The 25,936-nt window shown below is 57.8% G+C and overlaps 1 protein-coding gene across 1 annotated transcript in view; it reads right to left on the reverse strand.

Moving 5' to 3' along the window:
- Positions 1–1,404: 1,404 nt before the first annotated feature.
- Positions 1,405–25,936, reverse strand: part of LOC129133536 (Fc receptor-like protein 4) — a 32,711-nt gene continuing 8,179 nt past the window's right edge. Inside the window, exons 8-16 of the mRNA XM_077191910.1 lie at positions 18,573–18,842; positions 18,209–18,426; positions 18,087–18,097; positions 17,607–17,628; positions 9,968–10,117; positions 5,343–5,457; positions 2,348–2,425; positions 2,181–2,264; positions 1,405–1,514 (exon numbers count right to left, since the gene is read on the reverse strand). Of these exons, the coding sequence (XP_077048025.1) occupies positions 1,405–1,514; positions 2,181–2,264; positions 2,348–2,425; positions 5,343–5,457; positions 9,968–10,117; positions 17,607–17,628; positions 18,087–18,097; positions 18,209–18,426; positions 18,573–18,842 (1,058 nt within the window). The remainder of the gene's footprint in view (positions 1,515–2,180; positions 2,265–2,347; positions 2,426–5,342; positions 5,458–9,967; positions 10,118–17,606; positions 17,629–18,086; positions 18,098–18,208; positions 18,427–18,572; positions 18,843–25,936) is intronic.

Raw genomic sequence — 25,936 nt, forward strand, 5'->3', positions numbered from 1 at the left:
TTTGCAGGAATTGGGGTTTAAAGCCACCAGAGGTGCTGCTGTGGACCCAAGACCTGCCTGGGGTCAGGCGCTACGTTCCTTCCATTCGGGATCATGGAGAGCGGACGTGGGTGTTGCGCAGGGCATGTGCCTGGCCCCGGGACACTGCTACGCTGCCAGTGGGCACTGGGATCCAACCTGCTGCCTTGGCAGCTTCTGCCCGCTGCCGGTGGTGGTGCCGGGACCGATTGGTGGCCGTGAGTTTGCAAAAGGAGCGATTTGCCCTCCTGCCTCCCGCCCGAGGCCGCCATGGCCCCTGAGGGGATGGAGCTGGAGCGGGGCGCCCCCTGCTGGCCGGGAGTGCTCCGTGCAGCGCCCCCTGCTGGCCGCGGTTATAACTGCCACAAAAACCAACAGCGCTGAGCAGGAGGGAAAGTTCTGGGTTTGTGTTGTTGGTTCTGTTCTGCTTTATAAATTTCCCAGTAAAGACCTGTTATTGCTTTTCCTACAGTTCTGCTTGGAAGCCCCATAATCTTTAAAATTAAAGAAAATTTTAGGTATGATCTTCCTTTCATTCCAGGAATGCTCCACTTTCCTGGGCAGATTTTTCTCATTTAAATGAGTTGCCAGCTCCTGGGTTCCAGCCTCGATGGGACAGACACCCCAAGAGGAGACAGGGTCAGGGACATGGCCACCTTATGCTCTGCCTTTTAAATGCCAGTTGGGTCACCAAGGGCCCTCTCCCCAGCTGGCACTTCAGGTCACCTGGCTACTTTGGTGCTGGCTTTGGCAGAGCATCACATTGTCCCAAGTGTGCCATGGTTGACAGACTGATGGACAGACGGGGCCCTGTCTCAGTAAAAGCAAAGTCTGACCCACTCCTGCCACACACAGGTTTTCCAAAATCTCTCCAGACATCAAACTTTTCTTGTCTCTGCAATGCCGCCCTGTGCCATGGCCGGATACTGACTACCCTGTGAAAATGGGGAGGCTCCAGAACCCCCACAGGGCCTTTGCGAGATCCTTGTGTGGGGAACAAGGCAGAGGAGGGCTTTGGGACATGAAACAAGAGAATCCAGAGCCTCCTGAAGGCTGCGTGGGCGATTACAGGAAGGAAGGTCCAGGGCCCTGCCGGGTTCCTCTGGTGAGAGAAATATGCGGGGGGAAAGTTCTAAGATTTGTTCTTTTTTGGTGGCGTTCCCAGGAAATCGTTCCTTGTATGACAATTTGGACTCTGAACCTTGTTGCTGTTGCTGTTGGTTTTATTCTCTCTCTGGTTGCTGTTTCAGGAAATTGTTCTCCTCTCAGCCCTTTGGCATCTTTGTGCCCCCATGGGGAGCAGGAGGGGCAGTTTTTAGTGGCAGCACAGACACGAGTGGGTGCCCATGGGTGGGGACCCCCAATGCCCCCCAGTTCCCCCCAGTGTCACAGCACATTCCCGTAGATGTCACCGGGTTCCCGCGGTTGCCCCTGGTGTCCCCACAGCTCTGCGTAGGTCACCTGGGGATCCTGGAGGGTGGTGGCACGGAGGGATGCTGCGAGAGACACGGGCTGTGGGATCTGGGTGGGGTGACACTGGTGGGTGACGTGTCCCTCTGCGTGTGTCCCCCCTGTACTCACCCCCTGCCCTCTTGGTGACCACGACGTGGGTGTACAGCACCTCCCCCTCCTCTGGGGGGCCTGGGGGATCTGGGGGGGGGGGGCCTGAGGGAACAAAGGGGATGTGGGGGAGGAAATGGGAGGTCTTGAGGTTTGGAGAAAAGAGGGAGCGTGTGGTTTAAGTTTCCCACTCACCTTTCCTTGTTCTTCCTGGCAGCTGCAGAGGAAAGAGGGGAGGGGTGACTGTGGGATCCCCAGGGCCCTAACTGCTCTCAGGATTCCTGAACTCCCATGGGACCCTCAATCTTCAACAGGACCCCCATGCATCCCTGGAGTCCCACAGAATTCATGAACATCCTCAGGGCCCCGAATCAACTCAGTCTCAAGCACCCAAAGCCCAGGAGGGACAGAGACCTCCCAAACATGCCCAGGGACACTGAGAGAACCCTCAACCTCCCTGAACAACCCTCCAGCACCTCCCCAAGCTCTACAGCACCCCAGCCAATGTCACAACTCTGGGATTGTGAATGCCACACTATTGCTCCTCAATTATGGAAGCCTCTACCGTCCCCTGGGACGCCTGTCCCCCCATTGTCACCCACCCGCACAGTGCCACCAGTTCCAGGCCACAATGACACCCACGAGCAGGAGCAGGAGCAAAAAGGCCCCACAGACCCCTGCGGCCACTGCAAGAAACAGAGGGGGATCATTCAGGGTCACCCATGACCCCAGAGGTCCTGCACTCCCTGGTTACCCTCTGGGACCCCACCTGTGTCCCTGTGTGTCCCTGTGTCCTGCAGTGTCACGTCCAGGGCACCGGGGGTGATGGTGGCATCGGCCACGGGCACTGCGGGGACAGAGACAGGGCTGAGGGCACAGGAGGGGCTGGCAGCCGGTGTGGGGGGACAGGGATGGGGGATTGGTGTGATGGGGGATGTCAGGAATGGGGTCATAACACAGAAGGGTGTGGGCACAAGGGGAGTAATAGAAGGAGCAAGGAAATTTTTGTTGGGGACTTGGAGATGCCCAATCAGGGGACCCGAGGTGTCTGTGGGGGCTCCCTGTGCCCATCCCGCACTCCCTGTGCACCATGACATGGAGCCAGGTGCTGCTTTTCCCCACACCCCCCCTCTCAGGGTGCAGCTGGCAGCTGTAATTCCCCGAATGGGAGACCCCGAGGGCGGGCACCAGCAGCTGTGGGGACCCCTGCAGATCTCCCACCATCTTCCAGTCCCAGTATAACATGTGCAGGAGGGGGGCTAAGGGCCACAGGGGGCTGGAGGTTCTGAGGCAGCTGAGAGTCAGGGGCGACCCCAGGGTGGGGTGAGGCAAGAACATGAATTCTGTCCAGGGAGCACATCTAGAGGGGTCCAGCCTTTAGGGAAAAGGGCAGCTCTGCTGTGCTGACACCCGGGTCTTGTCCCAGCCTCTTGTCCCTGGGAGCTCCTCCTCATTCTGGGGTGCCACATCCTTGGGGATTCCTTTCCCAGAGGTGGCACATCCTGGGGTCTTCTGTCCTGGGTGGGTCTTGAGCATTCCCACTGTCCCCAGTGTGGCCCTGTGACTTCTGGGGTGCCCAAACTTAAGGAGGCATCTTTTATGACCTTGCCCTGATGATGGTAAATCCCAGGATCAAGCTGGTTGAATTCCCTGATGCCCAATTGCTTTGGACAATTTTGGGGTCATATTTTGGTCTCAGATTTTGAGATGACTCAGAGCCCAGCACAGACCCCACCCTGGGGCACCCCAGGCTTGTCCTGGGAGGCTCTGGGTCTCTGCCCCACAAATCCCTGGGCTTTTTCCTGTCACCCAAATTTCCTGTCTTAGCAATCTCAGGAAACACTTGATGCCCAATTGACTGTGACAAAATTATACAGCCATAGAAAAAAGGCATAAATCTTTTCCTATACCATTATTTTCCCAATAAAACACAAACTCCTCAAAAATCAAACTGACAAGGTATAAAATGCTCTGGTTTATAGAATTCTTTTAATCATTGCTTTCCCAACAAGAGGAAATCAAAACACAGTAAAAACAGAAATAATTGGAAATAAAAACCACAATAAAACCACAAACAAATCACAGTGAAATGAGACTTTTTGGTTCCCTTTAGCAGCCCCCTGCTGCATCCCAAAGCAGGGTTTGCTTGTGGATAACACAGAGGGTGGAATCTCCCTGAGTGTCCAACAGCTCCATGGGATTGTTCCCTGCCTGCTGGGCAGCAACCCAGCCCCTAAGGAAGCCTTTTCTTGGGCCATATTTAGGAACTCTCCCCATTTTTCCCATTCCCACCCTGAAACTTGTTTGACTTCCCATGGAGGAAGGAGAGAAGCTCTGTCCATGCTTGGGACAGTGCACAGGAATCAGTGGAAATGCCCCTGTGTGCCTCAGGGTCTGATTCCCTGGTAAATGCACTCCAGCCTGCCCCGAATTCCCCTGTCTGGGCCCTGCCTGCTCCTGCTGTGACACCCCTGTTCCCCAGTCCCTCGTGTGCAGCCCCTGCTCAATATTTTCACACTTTTCCCTCTCTTCTGGTGTGCACATCCAGAACCCAAATATTCTTTCTGGGAAGTTCCAAAGGGCAGGAGGTTTTGTTCAAGAAGGAGGGTGAAGGTCAGGTTGTTTAGAAAATCGGTGTGGTATTTGCAGTAGTTCTGGGGGCTCTTTCAGTCCCTATCTGAGAGGGACAAAATGATCAATTGCTGCGTTTCTGGACTGGTTCCCCTGAAGCTCCCCCTGCAGGGGGGGTTTCCAGCCATCCCTGTTCTGAAAACCATCAAAGGGCCTCACAAAGCCACTGCTTGGGCTCCCTTTGGGGTCCAAGGAACAAACCCAAGACATTTCCCCCAGCATGTTTCTCTCACCAGAGGAACCTGGCAGGGCCTTGACCTTCCTTGCTCTGATGGCCAAAGTGGCCTTCAGGAGGCTCTGGATTCTCTTGTTCCCTGTCCCAAACCTATCCTCTGCCATGTTCCCCACACGAGGATCTCACAAAGGCCCTGTGGGGGTTCCTGAGCCTCCACTTTTGCCAGGGCAGTCGGGATCAGGGTATGGCACAGGGTCGGGTGTAAGAGACAGGAAAATTTGATGTCTGGAGACATTTTGGAACGCCTGCGTGTGGCAAGGGTGTTTTAGTCCTAGCTTTTGGTGAGACAGGGCCCCTTCTGTCCATCAGTCTTTCAGCCATGGCACACTGGGACAGTGTGACACTCTGCCAAAGCCAGCTTCTGAGTGGCAGGGTGACCAGAAGTGCCAGCTAGGGAGAGGGTCCTTGGTGGCCCAACTGGCTTAAAAGGCAGAGCATGAGGTGGTCAAGTCCTTGACCCTGCCTTTCATGGGGTGTCTGTCCCATTCATGCTGGGTGTCTGTCCCATTCACGAACGCAGGATTCAGCAAGTCATTTAAATAAGCATTATCTGCCAAGGAAAGTGGGAGCGTTCCTGGAATGGAAGGAAGACACATGTCTAAAAATCTTTTAAATTTCAAAACTGATGGGGCTTGCAGGCAAAAGTCTAGGAAAAGGAATACCAGCTCTTTACTGGGAAATTTATAAAGCAGAACAGAACCAACAACACAAACCCAGAACTTTCCCTCCCGCTCAGCGCTGTTGGTTTTTGTGGCAGTTATAACCGCGGCCAGCAGGGGGCACTGCAGGGAGCACTCCCGGCCAGCAGGGGGCGCCCCGCTCCAGCTCCATCCCCTCAGGGGCCATGGCGGCCTCGGGCGGGAGGCAGGAGGGCAAATCGCTCCTTTTGCAAACTCACGGCCACCAATCGGTCCCGGCACCACCAGCGGCAGCGGGCAGAAGCCGCCAAGGCAGCAGGTTGGATCCCAGTGCCCACTGGCAGCGTAGCAGTGTCCCGGGGCCAGGCACACACCCTGCACAACACCCACATCCGCTCTCCATGATCCCGAATGGAAGGAAGGCAGTGCCTGACCCCAACAGGTGATGGGTCCACCAGAGCCCTTTTTGGTGGCTGTACAGCCCTTCATTCCCTTTTCCTCCTTCAGACCCGGCACAGCAGCTCTGGGAATGTTGAATTTCCCTGGGATTTTGAGGAAAGCTGGTGTTCAGTACTGACTCTGCCCGGGCTCCTCATGGGGTCTCCAGAGCACGTTTGGAGTTCCTGCTCTTCCTGGGCCACTGCTGGGCCCAACACAGCATCTGCAGGGAAAGAAAGAGGAGATGGAGAACAGAGCCACAGCTCCAAGGGCTCTGCAGCTGCAGCTGGAGCACAGGGACAGCCCTGGATGGGAGCAGTGCCTTGGGAGGGAAAAATGGGGAGTAATTGGATCTGGTTGGGCCAATGTCCCTGTTCTGCTCAGGGACCGGCAGACACTTAAGGAGGTGTTATAATTTGTTCTGGAGTTCCTAAAGTTCAGCCATGCTCCTAAAACATCCCTGTGCACAAACACAGGGTTCTGGTGCCTCTCCTGGGTATTTTGGGATCCTGTTGCTGAGGTAGGAGCAGCTGGAGCAAGTGGGCCACTGGAACAGCACCTGGCCATGGAGAGGAGCAGGAGTGCCGGGAATTCCGCAGGGTGCTCAGATGAGGGCCACAGGGCACCGCTTGCCATTCCTGCTCCCCCCAGATTTTGGGACAGAGCAGTGACACCCATCGAGCTCCCAGACCCCTCAGGGCTCAGGCACAGCCTCAGCCTGGAGGGGTTCTTGGCTGCTCTTACCAGGCACTCGCCAAAGCTCTGATCCACGTGTAGCATTTGTTCAATATCCCTCCTCTTCAGGAATCAGGCTGAAGAATACAGTGTTTCCCGGGAGGCCTGGAGAGCAGCAGAGATGCACAGATGGCCCCACAGGCCAGGGCACAGGAGCATCCCATTGCCACAGGCTGGAGGAGGCATCAGCCCGCAAGGTGCCAGGGCAGGAGGCAGCCCAACCCGCTGCCAGGGGGACAGCAGCTGGCCACAAGTGCTCACCTCAGCAACAATCTGATTCTCATCACGGCAGTGGCAGTAGAGTGGGAGCAGGCTCTGGCGCACGTGGGACTTCAGGGCCTTTCTTCCCTCTTCTGTTAATAAGTCCAGCATCTCTTGAAAGACAGACATGGAGCTCAGCTGCACCTGGATATCATCCTATATGAAAGGAAAGGGCAAAAGACCTGAGCATCAGCTGCTTCAGGCCCCCCAGGGCACAGGCCTGCATCTGCACAGGGCACCAAGTGTCTGGGCAGCAGCCAGTGGCCGTGGCTGTGGGCACAGAGCCTTATGCGGTCAAAGAGTGGCAGGAGTGCCTCAGCCAGCTGCAGGGCCATGGGGTGGCTATTGGGGCACCATTATCCAGGAGCAAATATCTGACTAGAAGTATGGTCATCCTGAGCATCTCGCTATCATTTTCCTCCAGGAGCTCCACAAGACTTTCAGTCAGGCTCCGCATTTTTTGGGCCTGTGAGGAACACGACTTTGTGAAAGGCCAGCCTGCTGCTGCAGGGCCCAGAGGCCAAAGGCCTGTCCCGAAGCACTGGGGCAGCTGAAGCAGGAGGCAGGAGAGCTGGGAGCAGCTGCCCCCAGCACCCCAAGCCCAGTCAAGGCCAAGCAACTGCATTGCCCAGCCCCATGCTGCCTGCACGGCTTCAGCCACTGCCCCGTCCTCACCATCAAGGGATTCTTGCCCAGCACTACGAGGCCTCGGAGTGCCAAGTAATGCCAGGCCATGTGCTCGCTCTGCAGGTTCTGTGCCAGGATCTCCAGAAAACTGTCACTGCATTCCCTCAAGTCCAGGCACTCGAGGACCTGAAAGGCACAGGGCAGTGACAGGGGAGCCATCCAGCAGGATCCCAGAAGCGCACAGGGCCGGGCCCAGGCAGCAGCACAGGACATGGGCACTGTCCTGGCAGCCATGGCTATGAGAGGCCAGAGAGCTGGGAGGCAGCTCAGCCAGGCAGCGCCCGCCTTGAGGCTCACCTCCGCAAGGAATGCCAGGGCAGGGAAATCCCAGTATGGCATCTCTTTGCCGAGCAGGGTGGGCAGGTAGAATGCAACCACGGAACAAAACTGGATGGTAAGTGGCAAATTTCTCTGAAGAGGGGAAAAAATAAACAAGACCCTGAACCAGTGGGGTGTGGGAACTCAGCACATCACTCCCGATGTCCAGAGTTGCCAGGAGAACCTTTGGGGGTCTCGGAAATCCTGGAATGTTGCCAAGAGTGTTTGGTGGCTTGATTTTGATCCATCCACAGAAGTGACAGCAGTTTGAGGACAAGAGAATCACTTTAGAGTGAAGGGTGTAAAAGAGACACATTTATAGGGTGAAATATAAACTTTAAGGTTTTTGGTACAGGGGGGTTATGGAGACAAGATGGAGGGATCAGGGCGTGTCTCGTCCTTCTTCTTTCTTCTTCTTGTCCTCCATCTCCTGTGGTGATGTTGGCACTTGGGGATTGGTTTATGGTGAAGGTGCACTTGCCAACATGGGTGAAAAGTATTGGAAAATAAAAGTAAATATCATGTACATAGATTTTAGTATAAAAAGACATGACCGCCCCGTGAGTGGTCAGAGTGCCCTTGGCTGCCTTGCAGATCAGACCTCTGTTGGGCAGACAGAAAATTTTGTAGATAAGAAACAATAAACAATCTGAAGATCGAAAAGCTGAAGAGTCCAGACTTGTCCTTTGAAACGCGTGCCACCCAAGAACCACCCTACCCGTGTCCGGGCAGAGACAGACAGCCGAACCGGACAGTGGGGCAAACCTCTCCCAGGCGTGACTCACCCAGTTCTCATCTTTCCCCAGCACCCTTCCAGCAAGGGGACGTGGGCCATTTGGGAGTTGGTTGCTCATGGGCACCCTCCTCTCCCAGCCTTTTCCAGTCTGCTTGGCCATCCCTCAGTGACAAGGCCCTCTGGCCCATGACCACGGGCACTTTGTGGGGCACCTGGGTGCAGAGCACCAATGTCAGAGGCAGTGGGGAGAAGGGGGTCTCACCTGGCCAGCAGAGCCACAGCAAAGTGGTAAGTGTCAACAGAAAGCCGCGTGTCCCAGCCACACCTGCGTTCCATTGCCACCACCACATCCTCGCAGCGGAGAAGGCAGAGCAGGGACTTCAGGGTCCGCACTGCAAAGCTGTGTGCAGAGCAAAGCCCAGGTCACACCGGCAGCACTGGCTCCTTGGCGGGCCACGTGGCAGGGACAGGAGGACTGGCACAGAGCATCTGTTGGGGCTGGTGGCAAGGCCGTGCTCTTGCTGGCATCCCTTCCAGAAGGCATCGACCTCCTCCAGCATTTCCAGAGTGCTGAAGAACACTTGGAAGAGCAGATGCACAAAGAGGTGGGGGAAATACACCTTCAATATCCGTGGGAGACAGGGCACCTGGAGGATCTTCCACGTGACCACGGTTGCCTGCAAAGGACAAAGCCCCCCGAGACAGTGCTCAGTTCCGGGGTGTCCCCTGTGGCAGGGCCCGAGCGTGGCAGGGAGAGGCCAGGAGAGACCTTGGCAGGGGGAGCACGGGGCCTGGTGGCCCTGAAGCTGCCCCTGGGCCAGGTTTCAGGCCAGCGCCTGAGGCAGGGAGATGCAGTGGGGAAAGGAGCATGGAGAGCTGCTGGAGAGGCAGCCTTGAGGCCAGCAAAGGCCACTTGCAGAAACTCACAGCCAGGGCAAAGACACCCGCTTGGTCCCCATTGGAGGTGCAGGCGCTGTGCTCTGGCCAGCTCCCCAGCACATCCAGGAGGATCAGCTGTGCCAGCTCCGTAATCCTGGCTGAGCCCATGATGGTCTTCCACATGGCCATGGCAGCTCTGCGGAGTTAGAGCTGTGTCTCAGGGGGTCTCAGACACAGCAGCGGGGGGGAGCTGAGCTGGCTGCCAGTTCTGCCTGTGCCCACTGCCCACCTGCCAGCAGCAGCCAGACAGCCCAGCCCTGTGGGGACAGAGCCCTGAGAGGCAGCAAGGGAGCATGGCAGCAGGCTCAGGGGCTGACATGCCAGGGCTGGGAAAGGGAGCAGCCAGAGGAACTCTCTGTTGCTCAGACACCTGGGGCAGGCTGTACAGGGTGATGGGCTGGGGAGGCCTGAGCCCTCTGGGCAGGTGGGCCCCATACCTGTCACAGGACGGGGCCACACGCAGCAGCGTCATGACTGCGTCATCTGGCTGTGCTTCGGTGAGATCCAGCAGGGTCTTGTCCAGCCTGTGCTCAGCAGAATCATTGGCCAGGAGCCACTGGTGGATGTAGCTGACCATGGCAGGCACCTGGAGAAGGCACGGGGAGACTTGGAAAGCTGCCAGAGGGAGCAATGTTCCCAGCTTCCCCAGAGAAGTGCTTCCCTTGCCACCACACTGCCATGTGGCCTGAAAGGCTCACAGCAACCAGCATTCATGGCTTGGGAGGCCAAGCAATTGCTGGGAGGATCACAGCCTGGCCACAGGCTGCTTACTTGCTTTGGATTGTAAAAATCTTCCTCTACAAGCACACACAGGAGGGCAGCACTGGTCTTGCTTTGGAAGATGGGCGAGTATGGTCTGAGACCTGCGCCCATGGCGATGGTCTCTTCCTCCTCAATTCTCTTAAGGAAGTTGCAAACGAACTGTAGGAGAAGGGCAAGAAGCCGGGGATGTTGCATGGAGTGCTCCACACACGGTGCTGGGCTGAGCAGGGACAGCAGGCCCAGCCCAGCTGGGGGTGGCTGCAGGTACCTTCAGGGTTTTGCACAAGCGGCCACGGCCGGCTTCCTGCTCTTGTGTCTTCTCCAGGGCTGCACCTGGCAAAGAGCGAGCATAGCCAGAGCTGAGGGGCTGCGGGAGAGGCCGGAGAACACAGCCCAGCCCTGCGCTCCCCAGGCAGGGAGAGCTCCGGCATGACCCAGGCGATGGAGCGCGGCCACTGTGGAGTGTCTGCCCAGACCCTCTTCCATCCTGTCCGTGGGCATGTCCCCAGGGGATAGCATGGCATGGCATGGCATGGCATGGCATGGCATGGCATGGCATGGCATGGCATGGCATGGCATGGCATGGCATGGCATGGCATGGGGCCAAGCTGGCAGCAGGCACCAGTTCTGTGGCCCAGCTTTGCCACTCACCCTCCTGCGGTGGCTGGAAGGGCACCACCTGTTCAGTCTGCTGTGCCGGGGCAGCTCCAGGGCCTTCCTCCTCCTCCTCCACCCAGCTTCAGGAAATCTTGGGGGTCTCTGCTGCATGTCTCTGACTGGATTTGTGGCTATTTGCAGGAGAGATGCCTTGGAAAAGCTCCAAGTCACCAAGTCATGCAGTCGTGCCTGGAGGCACCTTCAAGAAAGAAGCCTCAGGAAGGCTACAGGACAGCAAGTCCTGCACTCGGTCTCAAGGGCTCCGGCCACAAGGACAGGAGACTCCTGTCAAGTACTGTGGTCTGGCCTCAAGCTCAGCTGCAGGAACAACGCCTCAGAAAAGCTCTGGGTGGGACGCGAACGAGTGCGCTGTGCAGGGGCTCCTCACGGCACCGCTCTGTCCCGTCCTGTCCTGTCGCGTGCTCTGAGCACTGTGGCGTGCTCTTGTCACTGCCAGCTCCTATGCCACCACGTGTCACAAAGGGCCCTTGGACACCCGGTTCCATTCCGTTCCATGGTGACCGTGCTGCACCGTGTCACCAAGGGCCCTTGCACACATTGCCGCCTGCCTTGGGGCCACCCCCAGCCCAGCCAAAATGGCCCAGGTTGGAAGGAATGCCTGGCCCCAGGTGTCTAAGCCAGGCCTACAGGATCTTTAGGAAGGGCTCAGAGCATCAGCAAACGCTGCCCTGCTCTGCGGGCTCAGGGCAGCAGAAGGAGCCCCCAGGGCTGCCGACACAGCCATGCTGGGAAGGGCACGGGGCCTTCCAGGGAAGCTGGCACGGCCTCCTTGGGACACGTCCCGGCTGGTGGCCGTCCTAAACTCGCCAGTGTGACCAGGCACAAGGAATGTGTGGGCCCGGGCACGAATGCTGCTCTGAGGCCTGGCGCCCGGGGAGCGCTGACATCAGCAGCTGTGGCAGAGTCCCTGGCCAAGCAGAGCTGCCACCCCCCAAGCCCTGGCAGCGCTGGTGCCTGTCTCCTGCCCCAGAGACCTGTGCCCCTGGGGGGCTTCTGTGCCAGAAGGAGCCAAAGCCCACGTGCATTGGGGGCTGTGCTCCTTCCTGCAGGGGCTGATGGCAGCAGCACCTGGAGCAACTGCTGGCACACTTGGTCTCTGTCAGATGATGTTGCTCCTTCCTGAAATGAATTTTTCTCATATAAGGCATTGGCAGTAGCACTAAAGCACATCCATTGCTGAGCTTCCCAGGGCAATTAGATTGCAAAGTAACAGTCTGAAATCTCCTTGTGCTTTTCTCACTCTCTTTCCCGCATTCTGGAAAAAACAAAATCTGCCCAGGCTCTGCTATTCTCGGCTTCACTTGCTGCATATCTTGCTCTGGCAGCTCATGTGCAAACAAAACTGTGTCCCTGCTGAGCACAGCAATGAGTGGCCACAAAGTGGAAAGTTCCCTAGTGAACATCAAGGCAGACACGTGGAAGTGCGGAGGATAAGGATAACTCTGGGAGGAGAAGCTGTTCTGTGTCTCTGATGATGGTGCCCACACCCTGAAGCAGCAGCCAAGAGAAGCGCTGGAAGCAGATGGGTGCAGTTTTGGGTGGCACAATATAAAAAAGATACGAAGCCATTATCCAGAATGCAAAGGAGGACTGCAAGGATGGAGTGTGGTCTGGAGGGGAAGCCCTAGATGCAGCTGAGGCCACTTTGTTCAGCCTGGAGGAGAGGAAAGGGCATCATTGTGGTCTTCAACATCCTCCTGAGGGGAATCAGAGGGGCTGCTGCAGCTCTCATCACTGTTGGGACCAGTGACAGGACTTGAGGAAAGGGCAGGGAGCTGGGTCAGGGCAAGTTTCATTTCCATAGCAGGAAAAGGATTTTCACCCAGAGCATGGTTGGCCGCTGGGACGGGTTCCCCATTGACGCAGCCCAGCGGAGCCCGGGCTGGCTCTTGGGAAAACTGTGGCGCTGCGCCAGGAGCGGGGAATGGCCAAGGCGTGGGATCTGCCTGCGGCTGAACCTGATGAGCCACTGCTCAGTGGTTCAGGATCCACTAACTGCAGCACGGAGCAGGCAAAAGAGAAGGAGGAGGCTCCTTGGCTGTGAGCTTCCACAGGCAAAGGGTTATCCCCAGGGAAGGATCCAGCAGCAAAGAGCCACCAGCACTTCTGTGCATGGGATTGCATCAGGGCGCAACTCAGGGGGTGGATACAAACGATTGACAATAAGGAATCTGCAGGGGAGGAGCGAGGGGATTACATCCCTTGCTTGGGACTAATTAGGACAGATGGGAGCAGAGGGTGGGTCACATGGGCCAGTGGGGCTTCCAGCAATCGGGGAATTCCTAAGGGGTGGTGCAGTCAGGGATTGGTCCAAGGCAAAAGTGACAGGGAAGGTTCAGGAAGAAAGAGCTGGATTATCTTGACAGGCAGGGAAGGAACTGGAACAAAGAGTGGGGAATGGCACGAGGGACAGCTTTGAGGGAGGGCAAAACCTAGGGGTAAACCAACTTGGGGAAAACACGGGGTACATGAAAACAAACCATGGTACGACAACTGATAAATAAACACGAACCGGAACAGCCCAGGGAAATGGGCACAGCACCAAGCCCATCTGAGTTTGAGAAGTGTTTGAACAAAATCGAGCAGTCACCCAAGCTTTTAGACACTACATCAAAAGTCAAGGTTTGTGACCTCTAGGTTTACATGAGTATATACTCCTGAGTATGACTTTAGGCAGTGTTTTATGAAACTCATTTTATGTCCAATCATACCCCAATTCCTTGTAGACCAGGGGTCCCCAATTCCAAGATAGGGTTCTCCACTCTGGGATGCTCTGAGATGTCCCCAGAGCAGGGGACAGCCTCTGGTCACACAGGAGGTGACCCATGGAGCGGAGCCCACCCAGAGCTCTCAAGGTCCCCATGGGTGCCAGCCTAGGGACATCAAAACCCCTCTCACCGTCTGTGACTTTCATGGGGGGGCTGAGCCCGGTGCTGGATCTGTCACACCAGTAGGTGCCTTTCATGATGACAGTGAGGTATTCAGGTCCCTCCTGCCACAAGCGCTGCCTGTTTCTGTACCAGGTGGTGGCACTGGCGGTCCCCAAGCCCTGGCAGGTCAGTGTCACCTGGTCCCACCACAATGCCAGCATCCAGGGGGGCTCCACCAGGAGCTGGGTGGTCTGGGCACCTGTGGGTGACAGGGGACACCAGCCTGCCAGGGCCAGCATGGGGCTGGGGACAACGGGGTGGGGCCATGGCATCCCCTGAGGACTCACCAGCGAGACTGAGGGTCTGGGCTGGAAGGGAGAAGGGACAGGGCTGGGTGGGGATGGCACCATGGGCAGAGCAGCATGAGGGCATGGGGTGTGGTGGCTGTCCCCAAACTGTCCCCATAGGGGACAGCAGTTCTTGTGGGAAAGTGTGTGTGGGTGGTCTCAAATATTTGGAGAGGCAGGGGGACATGTCTGTGACACAGCCATCCGTGCGCCACACCCATGTGGCACAGACACCTTGGGAACAGAGACACTGAAGCCAGCCTGGGCTGAGGCAGAACATGGGGACACTGTGGACACCCCAGGCAAAAGGATACCATGGACACAGCCCATGCTGGCCCAGGTCATACCCACCAGCTCATGATCCCATCCCCAGGGCCACATCCTCACCGTTCTTGTCCCCTTCTGTCCCTGCATCCCAGTTCCCTTGTCCCAATCCCCAGAGCTACCTGAGCCCAAAGGTGCCAGTCCCCACATTCCTGTCCCCACATCCCCATCCCCAAATTCCTGCCCCCCTATTCCTGTCCCCAAAGCCACCCTACAACCCCAGTCCCACCAAGGTCCACTGTGGGTAACATGGACTGGCACTGCTGGCATTGGGGACCTCAGGGGACCCCCCAGCCCCCCTGTGCCCCCTCCCCTTCTCATCCCCCGCGTGTCAGGCCTGTGCCTGGGGCACTCATCCCACAGGAGCAGCTCCACCTTCCCGGCCATCCTGGTGTCCCCAGCCATGTGCACTGGCTGTCACTTGCTGCCAGGGGTGGCTGTCCCCTGGGTGGTGGCTCTTTGGCCAAAGGGGAAGGAAGCGATGTCAGGTCTCACCCTCATGTGTAGGTGGCACCTGGTGGGGGCAGGGTGGCCACAAGCTGGGGACAGGCTGTGGGCAGGGTTGGGACAGGATGGGGACAAGGATGGGTGTGACACAGTGGGACATGGGGTTTCCAGGAGTCTGGGGGGAGCTCAGGCGTGTTTGGGGACACAGAGAGGAGTGTTCAGGGGAATGGGGGTCCCTTGGGAATGTGGGTCCTGAAGAGGCGATGTCACTGGGGATGGGTCTGCCATGGGAATGGGGGTGCCAAGGGCTGGAGGGACTCAGGGATGGGAGTCCCAGGAGAGCGTGGGCTCCAGGAATTTGGGGTCATGGGATGGGGATGCTGGGGGAATGGGAGCTGCAATGGGAATGGGGGTCCTGGGAGAATTAAGGTCCTGGGGGAAGGAGGATTGCAGGGGATGGAATGAACAGGAGAGGGTTCCTTGGGAATGGGGTGCTGGGCCGTGGAGATCCTGGGGAATATCAGTATTGGGATGGGAGTTCCACAGAGTGGGGGACATAAGGAATGGTGCTCCCATGATTTGATTTCTAGGAGAATGCAGGTCTCAGGGAGGGGAAGGGACTGGGTGGGCCAGTGAGTCTCAGCTCTTTCCCTGGATGCCTCAAAGTTTGGGGTGACCCAGGGCCCAGCACACTCCCCAAAAGGTGCCAGCAGCCTGGGGGTCACCCTTGACAGATTCCAAGGAACTCTGTGCCTGTGGAGCTGCTGCAGAGCTGAGACTTCTGTGGGGGAAAAAGGCCTGCCTGTGGTTTTCTCAGCTCTGCAAGAAGCACAAACCTTAAAGGGAGCCCAAGCAGTGGCTCTGAGAGGGCCTTTGATGGTTTTCAGAGCAGGGCTGGCTGAAAAACCACCCTCTGCAGGGGCAGCTGAGATGGAATTGATCATTTTGTCCCTTTGTCCAAGGGACTGAGAGAGCCCCAGAACTACTGCAAAGACAACAACAATCTGCTCTACAGCCTGACCTGGACAATCCTTCTTGAAAAAAACTTGCAGCCTTCTGGAAAATATCATGGAAAGAATCTTTGGGTTCAGTCGGTCACCAGATAAAAGTGTGGACATACTGAGCAGGAGCTCTGCCCACTGTCATGGTGGGGCAGTGGGGACTGACCCTGTCTGGATTCCAGGTGTCCCCAAAGCTGCTCCATCCCTGCCCTCCTCACCTCAGTGAAAGGCTGAGACTTTAGGGGAATTGTGTTTTAAAGCCACCAGAGGTGCTGCAGAGGACCCGACATCTGCCTCGGGTCAGGCTCTGCCTTCCTTCCATTTGGGATCATGGAGAGTGGTCGCGGGTGTTGTGCAGGGCGTGTACCTGGCCCCGGGACACTGCTACGCTGCCAGTGGGCACTGGGATCCAACCTGCTGCCTTGGCGGCTCCTGCCCGCTGCCGGTGGTGGTGCCGGGACCGATTGGTGGCCGTGAGTTTGCAAAAGGAGCGATTTGCCCTCCTCCCTCCCGCCCGAGGCCGCCATGGCCCCTGAGGGGATGGAGCTGGAGCGGGGCGCCCCCTGCTGGCCGGGAGTGCTCCCTGCAGCGCCCCCTGCTGGCCGCGGTTATAACTGCCACAAAAACCAACCGCGCTGAGCAGGAGGGAAAGTTCTGGGTTTGTGTTGTTTGTTCTCTTCTGCTTTATAAATTTCCTAGTAAGGACCTGTTATTCCTTTTCCAACACTTTTGCCTGGAAGCCCCATCATTGTTTAAATTGAAAAAAATTTAGTGATGGGTCTTTTTTCAATTCCAGGAAGGTTCCCACTTTCCTTGGCAGATGTTTCTCATTTAAATGAGTTGCCAGCTGCTGGGTTCCAGCCTGGATGGGACAGACACCCCAAGAGCAGAAACGATCAGGGACTTGGCCACCTCATGCTTTGCCTTTTAAGCCAGTTGGGCCACCAAGGGCCCTCTCCCCAGCTTGCACTTCTTGTCACCCGGCCACTCAGGACTTGGTGCATCTTACTGCCCCTAGTGTGCCATGGCTGACAGACTGATGGACAGATGGGGCCCTGTCTAACCAAAAGGCCCACCCCTGCCACACACAGCTGTTCCAAAATGTCTCCAGACATCAAACTATGCCTGTCTCTGACACCCCACCCTGTGCCATGCCTGATCCCGGTTGCCCTGGAAAAGGGGGAAGTTCCAGAACCCCCACAGGGCCTTTGTGACATCCTCGTGTGGGGAACACGGCAGAGAAGGGGTTTGGGACAGGGGACAAGAGAATCCAGAGCCTCCTGAAGGCCACTTTGGCCATCAGAGCAAGGAAGGTCCAGGGCCCTGCCAGGTTCGTCTAGTGGAGGAAATGTGCTGGGGACAGCATCTGGGGTTTGCTCCTTTTTGGTGGTTTTCTCTTGAAATCATTCCTTTTTTGACCATTTGGACATTGAACCTTGTTGCTGTTGCTGCTGATTTTATTCTCTCTCATTGCTGTATCAGGAAATTGTTCTTCTCTCAGCTCTTTGGAATTTTTGGGCCCCACGGGGAGGGATTGGAGCAGCTTTTAGCGGCAGCACAGACACGAGAGGGTGCCCGTGGGTGGGGACCCCTAGTGCCCCCCAGTTCCCCTCAGTGTCACAGCACATTCCCATAGATGTCACTGGGTTCCCGCGGTCGCCCCTGGGGTCCCCGCAGCTCCGTGTAGGTCACCTGGGGATCCTGGAGGGTGGTGGCACGGGGGGACGCTGCGAGAGACACGGGCTGTGGGATCTGGGTGGGGTGACACTGGTGGGTGACGTGTCCCTCTGCGTGTGTCCCCCCGTACTCACCCCCTGCCCTCTTGGTGACCACGACGTGGGTGTACAGCACCTCCCCCTCCTCTGGGGGGGCCGGGGGATCCGGGGAGGCCCTGAGGGAATAAAGGGGATGTGGGGGAGGGAATGGGAGGTCTTGGGGGTTGTGGTAAAAGGGGAGAGTGTGGTTTGAGCCTCCCACTCACCTTTCCTGGTGCTTCCTGGCAGCTGCAGAGGAAAGAGGAGAGGGGTGACTGTCGGGTCCCAGGGCACTGACCCCTCTCAGGACTCCTGATCCCCACAGGACCCTCAATTGCCCACAGGATCCCGCAAGCATCCCTGAAGCCCCCCAGAATTCATGAACCTCCCCAGTGGCCTCAAACAAGTTAGCATCAAGAACCCAAAACCCAGGAGATACATAGACCCTCCAAACACCCACAGGGCCCCTGAAAGAACCCCCAGCATCTCCACAGGACCCTCCAGCATCTCCCCAAACCCCATCAGCACCCCCAGACAAGGTCACATATTGGGGCTGTGGGTGCTGCCCTGACTCTGCCCAACTCTGGGGGCCTCTACAGCTTTTTAGGACCCCCGTTCTCCCACTGTCACCCACCCACACTGTGCCACAGGTCCCAGGCCACAGTGACACCCAGGAACAGGAGCAGGAACAAAATGGCCACACCAACCTCTGCGGCCACTGCAAGAAACAGAGGGGGACACATCAGGGTCACCCATCACCCCAGGGGTCCTGCACTCCCAGGTGACCCCGTGTGACCCCACCTGTGACCCAGGGTGAGCCAGGTGTCACCTCCAGGGCCAGCTCAGGGCTGAGTGCCCGGAACACGCGGTGCCCGTCCTGTCCCAGCTGGTTGGTGGCCACGCACTGGTAGGTGCCCGAATGTCCCACATCGATGTCCCTGAGCTCCAGGAGGGGACCCTGGGCCACCTCCTGCCCATTGTGTAGCCAGGTGAAGGTGACAGGGGCTGAGCCCACCTGCACTGAGCAGCGCAGGCTCATGGAGTCACCTGCATGCACCTGGTGTGACAGGGGACCAGGGGTGATGGTGGCATTGGCCACAGGCACTGTGGGGACAGAGACCGGGCTGGCACTGGGCGAGATGGGATGGGGGTGCCGTGGGTGGAGTCACCCCCAGCCTGAGGGTCCCACTCACCCAGGACGGTGACATTCAGGGGGTCACTCTCGGCCTCCCTTTCCCCGTCTCTGACCCGGCACCAGTACTGGCCACTGTCATTGTCCCCAATGTGGTGCAGCTCCAGGCGGGGGCCAGTGCCCAGCAATGGCTCCGAGCCCTCCCGGTGCCAGGAGAAGGACAGGGCACCTGTCCCCGTGGCCACCATGCAGTTCAGCACCAGGCGGTCTCCCAGTGCCACCTGTCCCCCAGGGGGCTGTGCTGACAGGGACACCCCTGAGAGCGGGACACCTGCAGGAGTGGGGATCAGAGATGGGATTGGGGACCCAGGGGAGGTGAGGGACATGGAAGGGAAAGAAAGGGTTTGGAGGGGAGCAGAGAGGATCCCAGTGAGCAGAAGGGGACCCTGGGAGGCACGTTGGGACCTGGGGACAATGGCGAGACCCTGTGGAAAGGGGGAGAGACCCAGGCAGGGATGGGGAACCAGACGAGAGACTGAGGAGCCTCAGGGAATGATTTGGGATTTAGAGATGGGCGGGAGGAGCCAGGGAGGGAAGGGAGACAAGAGAGTGGAGCAGGGACCTTGGAAGGCGTGGGGAATCCAGGAAATGCTGGGGAAGACAAAGAGAGGGATGAGGGATCTGCAGGGGGAACTGGGCAGTCATGGGGGAAACCAAGAGGGACTTGGGAAATTTGGGGTGACCCAGGGAGGAGTAAAGGGAGGGATGAAGGATTCAGGCAGTGCTGTGAAAACCCTTGGAGAATGTGGTAGAAGGACACCATGGTGACTGTGCTGTTCTGCCAGCCCCGGCAGTGCAGTGTCACCGTGTCCCCCTCCAGCAGCGCCCGCATCAGCACCTGCAGCACCAGCCAGTCTGGGGGACAGAGAGGTCCAATCACACCTGATAGCCCTGGGACCCCCTCCTTGGGACACACCCAGCGCACAAGTGGTCCCCAATTCCAACATGAGTTCCCCCCGCTCTGGGATGATCTGGGATGTCCCCAGAGCAGGGGACGGGCTCTGGTCACACAGTAGGTGACCCATGGAGCGATGCCCAACCAGAGATCTCGGGGTCCCTGTGGGTTCCAACCTGGGGACACCCAAACCCCTCCCCCCACAATCTGAGACAGTCACGGGTGGGCTGATCCAAGTGCCAGGTCTGTCACACCAGTAGACGCCACTATGGGGGGCACTGATGGTGTTGCATCCTGGCCAGCAGCATTGCCCATCATTGTACCAGGTGGTGGCACCAGCGGTCCCCAAGCCCTGGCAGGTCAGTGTCACCCGGTCCCACAGCACACCCGGCCTCCAGGGGGGCTCCACCAGGAGCTGGGTGGTCTGGGTACCTGTGGGTGACAGGGGACCCCAGCCTGCCAGGGCCAGTGCGGGGCTGGGGAGAGCAGGGTGGGTCCATGGCATCCCCTGAGGACTCACCAGCAAGGCCGAGGGTTTGGGCTGGAAGGGAGAAGGGACAGGGCTGGGTGGGGAGGGCACTGCTGGGCTTGAGGCACATGGGGCACAATGCATGGTGGCTGTCCCCAAACTGTCCCCGTCGGGACAGCAGTTCTTGTTAGAAAGTGTGTCTGGGTCATCCCCAAAAGATTTGGAGAGGCAGGGAGACATGTCTGTGTCACAGCCACCCATGCATCAAATCCCTGTGGCACAGACACCTTGGGAAAAGGGACACTGAGTGCACCCTGGGCTGAGGCAGAACATGGGGACACTGGGGAGAACATGGGCACGAGGACACCACAGACACAGCCCATGCTGGCCCAGGTCACCCCCACCAGCTCATGATCCCATCCCCATGGCCACATCCTCGTGGTTCTTGTCCCCTTATGCCCATGGATCCCAGTTCCCTTGTCCTTATCCCACAGGTACCTGAGCCCAAAGGTGCCAGTCCCCTCATTCCTGTCCCCACATCCCCATCCCCAAATTGCTGTCCCCTGTTCCTGTCCCAACAACTCCCCTACATCCCCAGTCCCACCAAGGTCTACTGTGGGTAACATGGACTGGCACTGCTGGCATTGGGGACCTCAGGGGACCCCACAGCCCCCCTGTGCCCCCTCCCCTCTGTATCCCCGGGGTGTCAGGCCCGTGCCCGGGGCACTCACCCCACAGGAGCAGCGCCACCTTCCTGGCCATCCCGGTGTCCCCAGCCATGTGCACTGGCTGTCACTTGCTGCTGTGGCTACCGCTCCCCTGGCTGGCGGCTCTTGGGATGAAGGGGAAGGAAGCGAGGTCACGTCCGTCCCCATGCGTAGTGGCCTTGGTGGGGGCAGGGTGGCCACAAGCTGGGGAAATGATGGGACAGTCTGGGGACATTGTGGGGGATGGTCTTGACAGAACTTGGGGGGCTCAGGGGATGTGGGGAACCAAGGATGGGTGTCCAGCAGAATGGGGGTCCACTGGAATTGGGGTTTCCATGCCTGGGGGCATTCTGGGATGGGGGTGCTGTGGGAACATGGTCCCCAGGGATTTGGGGTCATGGCAAGTGGGTGCCAGGGTTGGGGGTGCAGGGGGAAAAAGGGGACCCTCGGGAATAGGGGCTCTGGGGGAAGAAGCAGCCCATGGGATGGGATCAAGGCAATGGTGGGGCTGGGCAAAGTCAGTCCTGGGATGGGGGTCCCCAGGGAGGAGAGACCAAGGCAATGGGGGTCCCTTGGTTGGGTTCCCAGGGGAATGTGGGTACCAGGGATGGGCAGTGGCTGAGTGGGCACAGGGGTCACAGCTCCTTCACGTGGTACCTCAGATTTTGGGGTGACTCAGAGCCCAGCACTGCCCCCCCTGGGGTGCTCATTTCCTGGGCAAGTATCACATGGGGGTCCTGGGTAGCTCTGCCTCTGTGCCCTCCCCTGCCCTTGATTTTTCCGCTCTTTATTTCTCTTGTTTCCTTATTTTCGTCACTTTTGTGCCATGTTCCCTCACACCCTGTTCCTAACTCAGCAATTCAAGGCAGCACCTGAGCAAGGAAGGAGTTGGGGGGAGCCAGGGGAGGGGGAAAATGGGGAGTTGGAGGTGCATGGACGGGTGGGGAGGCTGGGGGGGATGGAGGTGTTGGGCTGTGCCTCCTCAACACTTTCACTTTATTTTTCCTGGACAAGAAGGAAGAGGCTGTTTGTGCTGAGAGTCAGATGGGAAAGGGGGGGTTCTGTCCTGGGGGGGCACATCCAGAGGCTCCTGTCCTGGGCGGATCCTGTCCCAGGGGGTGACACATCCTGGCATGGGGGGTCCTGTCCCAGGTGTGGCAGTTCCAGAAATGTCCCTGCACATTCCTGGCCGGGTCCCTGTCCCAGGGGTGGCACATCCTGGGGACCCCTGTCAATGCAAGGCTGGGGCCCAGCCATGGCCCAGCCCCACTGCACAGGGATGGCCATTGCCCAGCCCTGCTCTGCCCAGCCCCAGGTGGCAGCCAGCACCTGAGGGTCCCCTCTGCCCCCTTGGCTTTGATTCTGGCAGCTTTAGAGCTGCTGCAGAGGTGAGAATTCTGTGGGCGAAAAAGGCCCTGCCTGTGGTTTGCTCAGCCCTGCAAGAAGCACAAAACCCAAAGAGAGCCCAAGCAGTGGCTCTGTGAGGGCCTTTGATGGTTTTCAGAGCAGGGCTGGCTGGAAACTGCCCCTGCAGGGGCAGCTGTGAGGGAACCAGTCTGGAAATGCAGCAATTGATCATTTTGTTCCTTGCCGCAAGGCACTGAGAAAACCACAAAACTACTGTAAAGACAACAACAATCTGCTCAACAACCTGACTGGAACGCTCCTTCTTGAAAAAAACCTGCAGACCTCTGGAACATCATGGAATGAATATTTGGGTTTGGGCTCTGGCCACCAAATAAGAGGGAAAAGTGTGGAAATATTGAGCAGGGGCTGCACACGAGGGGCTGCGGAACAGGGGTGTCACAGCAGGAGCAGGGAGTGCCCAGGCAGGGGAATTCAGGGCAGGCTGGAGTGGATTTACCAGGGAATCAGACCCTGAGGCACACAGGGGCATTTCCACCGATTCCTGTGCACTGTCCCAAGCATGGACAGAGCTTCTCCCCTTCCTCCATGGGAAGTCAAACAAGTTTCAGGGTAGGAATGAGAAAAATGGGGAGAGTTCCTAAATATGGCCCAAGAAAAGGCTTCCTTAGGGGCTGGGTTGCTGCCCAGCAGGCAGGGAACAATCCCATGGAGCTGTTGGACACTCAGGGAGATTCCACCCTCTGTGTTATCCACAAGAAAATGCTACTGTGGGATGCACCAAGGGGCTCCTAAAGGGACCCAAAAAGTCTCATTTCTTTTTGATTTGTTTGTGTTTTTATTGTGAGGGACTTGTTGGGACAGGAAGCGTTATAAGGATTCTACAAACCAGAGCATTTTATACCTTGCCAGTTTGATTTTTGCTGAGTTTGTTTTTTATTGGGAAAACAATGGTGTGGGAAAGATTTTTGCTTTTATTCTATGGATGTGTAATTTTGTCTGAACCAATTGGGCATCAAGTGTTGCCTGGGATGGCTGAGCCAGGAAATGGTGGGACCTGACCCAGGGGTGAGTGGGGCAGGGACACAGAGACTCCCAGGACAGCCATGGGGTGCCCCAGGGTGGGGGCTGTGCTGGGCTCTGAGTCACCCCAAAATCTGAGGCACCCCATGAAGGAGCTGTGACCCCCGTGCCCACCCAGCCACTGCCCATTCCTGGCACCCCCATTCTCCTGGGAACCCAACCATGGGACCCCCATTGCCTTGGTCTCTCCTCCCTAGGGACCCCCATCCCAGGACTGACATTGCCCAGCACCACCATTGCCTTGATCCCATCCCATGGGCTTCTTCTTCCCCAGAACCCCTAGTCCCGAGGGTCCCCTTTTTCCCCCTGCACCCCCAGCCCTGGCACCCACATGCTATGACCCCAAATCCCTGGGGACCATGTTCCCACAGCACCCCCATCCCAGAATGCCCCCAGGCATGGAAACCCCAATTCCAGTGGACCCCCATTCTGCTGGACACCCATCCTTGGTTCCCCACATCCCCTGAACCCCCCACTCCTGGCAACAGCATCCCCCACCATGTCCCCAGGCTGTCCCACCATGTCCCCAGCCTGTGCCCAGCTTGTGGCCACCCTGCCCCCACCAAGGGCCACCTCCATGTTGGGACAAGATGTGACCTCGCTTCCTTGCCCTTCATCCGAAGAGCCGCCAGCCAGGGGAGTGGTGGCCACAGCAGCGAGTGACAGCCAGTTGTCACAAGCCGTCCTCACGGATGGGTTTCGTGATGGTTTGTGATCTCAGAGTGCAAGAAGAACCAACACGGTTGAAGGGGGTTTTCAGTGATAATCAAAACAAATGCACCGTGTTTGAAATAACCACAGTGAAAATGCCTTGGGGAGGAATTGGGGGAAAGGGAAAAATAAAAGGGAAAAGAGGGAGGAAAAAGAAAAAGGTATGTAGCTACCAAACGTAGTACTGCGGAGTCCTTCGGTGTCCAGCCAATGGAGTTCACCAGGTCACGTCCAGGGAGATCTCAGGGGTGCAGTCCATCTGCACTCTAATAATACCCTTTTCTGATGGGGGGAGGGGAATAGATCTTGTAACCGAATCAAAGGTAGTCTATTGTATCCTTGGGGAAAAGAATGGTATTTGGAAAGGGTACACACAGTCCATATTCTCTGCAGTGGGTGAGAGCCATTGTCTTCATGGTCCAATGCTCACACCTGCAACATCCATCTTGCTTTGGTCAGCTTGCCTCCCCCCGCACACCTCCCTGGGGTTGGGGGTTTCAGTCCCAGGCCTTGGAAAGTATGAGAGGGGGCCTTCTCACATAGGGGTTTCATGTCTCGGTTTTTCTCTGGTGAAGAGGCTTCTTACATCTCAGTTTGTCTGTCACTGTGATTGCAAACGAGCCAGAGGGGTCTTCTTAGGAGGACCAGGCAGAACTCAGGAGAAGTTCAGCCAGGACAAGAGAAAAATCCCACAGCTATTGTTGCAAAAGGTCAAAATGTCCTTCTTTCTTCTTGTTGAGCTCAGTGTAGCATATAGTAAATACACCTGTGAAAACAAAACTTTAACAATGCTCTCAGGTCTCGGGGCCTGGCTGGCATATGACTTTCTCCTACAGGGCTAGACAGGGGGGTCTTTTCTTCAGTGTTCCCCCAATGATGATCGTGTGGCAGATGAGGGATATTTCAGACAGACTCTCACACCAGTCCACATGGCTGGCAACACCGGGATGGCTGGGAAGGTGGTGCTGCTCCTGTGGGATGAGTGCCCTGGGCATGGGCCTGAAAGCCTGGGGATGAAGAGGGGAGGGAGCAAAGGGGGGCTGCAGAGTCCCCTGAGGTCCCAAGTGCCAGCAGTGCCAGTCCGTGTTACCCACAGTGGACATTGGTTGGACTGGGGATGTAGGGTGACTTTGGGGACAGGAACGGGGGGCAGGAATTTGGGGATGGGGATGTGGGGACAGGAATGTGGGGACTGGCACCTTTGGGCTCCAGTAGCTGTGGGGATAGGGTGGGGGACAAGGGAACTGGGATGCAGGGTCAGAAGGGGACAAGTTCCTGTTCCCAAGGTATCTGTGCCACACAGATGTGGTGCACAGGTGGCTGTGACACAGAAATCTCCCCCTGCTTTGCCAAATCTTTTGGGGGCCACCCCCACAAACTTTCTCACAAGAACTGCTGTCCCCATGGAGACACTTTGGGGACAGCCCCCACACCCCGTGACCCATGTGCCTCTGTCCCCATGGTGCCACCCCCACCCAGCCCTGTCCCTTCTCCCTTCCAGCCCAGACCCTCGGCCTCGCTGGTGAGTCCTCGGGGGATGCCATGGCCCCACCCCACTGTCCCCAGCCCCACAGTGGCCCTGGCAGGCTGGTGTCCCCTGTCACCCACAGGTGCCCAGACCACCCAGCTCCTTGTGGAGCCCCCTTGGAGTCCTGTGATGCTGTGGGACCGGGTGACACTGACCTGCCAGTGCTTGGGGACCGCTGGTGCCACCACCTGGTACAAGGATGGGCAGCGCTGGTGGCAGGAGGGACCTGACCATTTCACTTTCACTGAGAGTGGCACCTGTGAGAGTGACAGACCCGGCACCAGGTTCAGCCCCCCTGTGACTGTCTTATATGGTTAGGGAAGTTTGGGTGTCCCCAGCCTGGCACCCACGGGGACCCCAAGGGCTCTCGGTGGGCTCTGCTCCATGGGTCACCTCCTGTGTGACCAGAGCCCATCCCCTGCTCTGGGGACATCCCAGAGCATCCCAGACCGGGGGGATCCCAGTGTTGGCATTGGGAACCCCCGGTGCACTGGGTGTGACCCAGTGGGGAGGTCTTGGTGCCATGGGATGTGACAGGATCCCTCTGTCCCCCAGACGGGCTGGTGCTGCAGGTGCCTGCGCAGGCGCTGCTGGAGGGGGACACGGT

The sequence above is a fragment of the Agelaius phoeniceus genome, chromosome 31 (genome assembly GCF_051311805.1).
Source record: "Agelaius phoeniceus isolate bAgePho1 chromosome 31, bAgePho1.hap1, whole genome shotgun sequence".
Taxonomy (NCBI): domain Eukaryota; kingdom Metazoa; phylum Chordata; class Aves; order Passeriformes; family Icteridae; genus Agelaius; species Agelaius phoeniceus.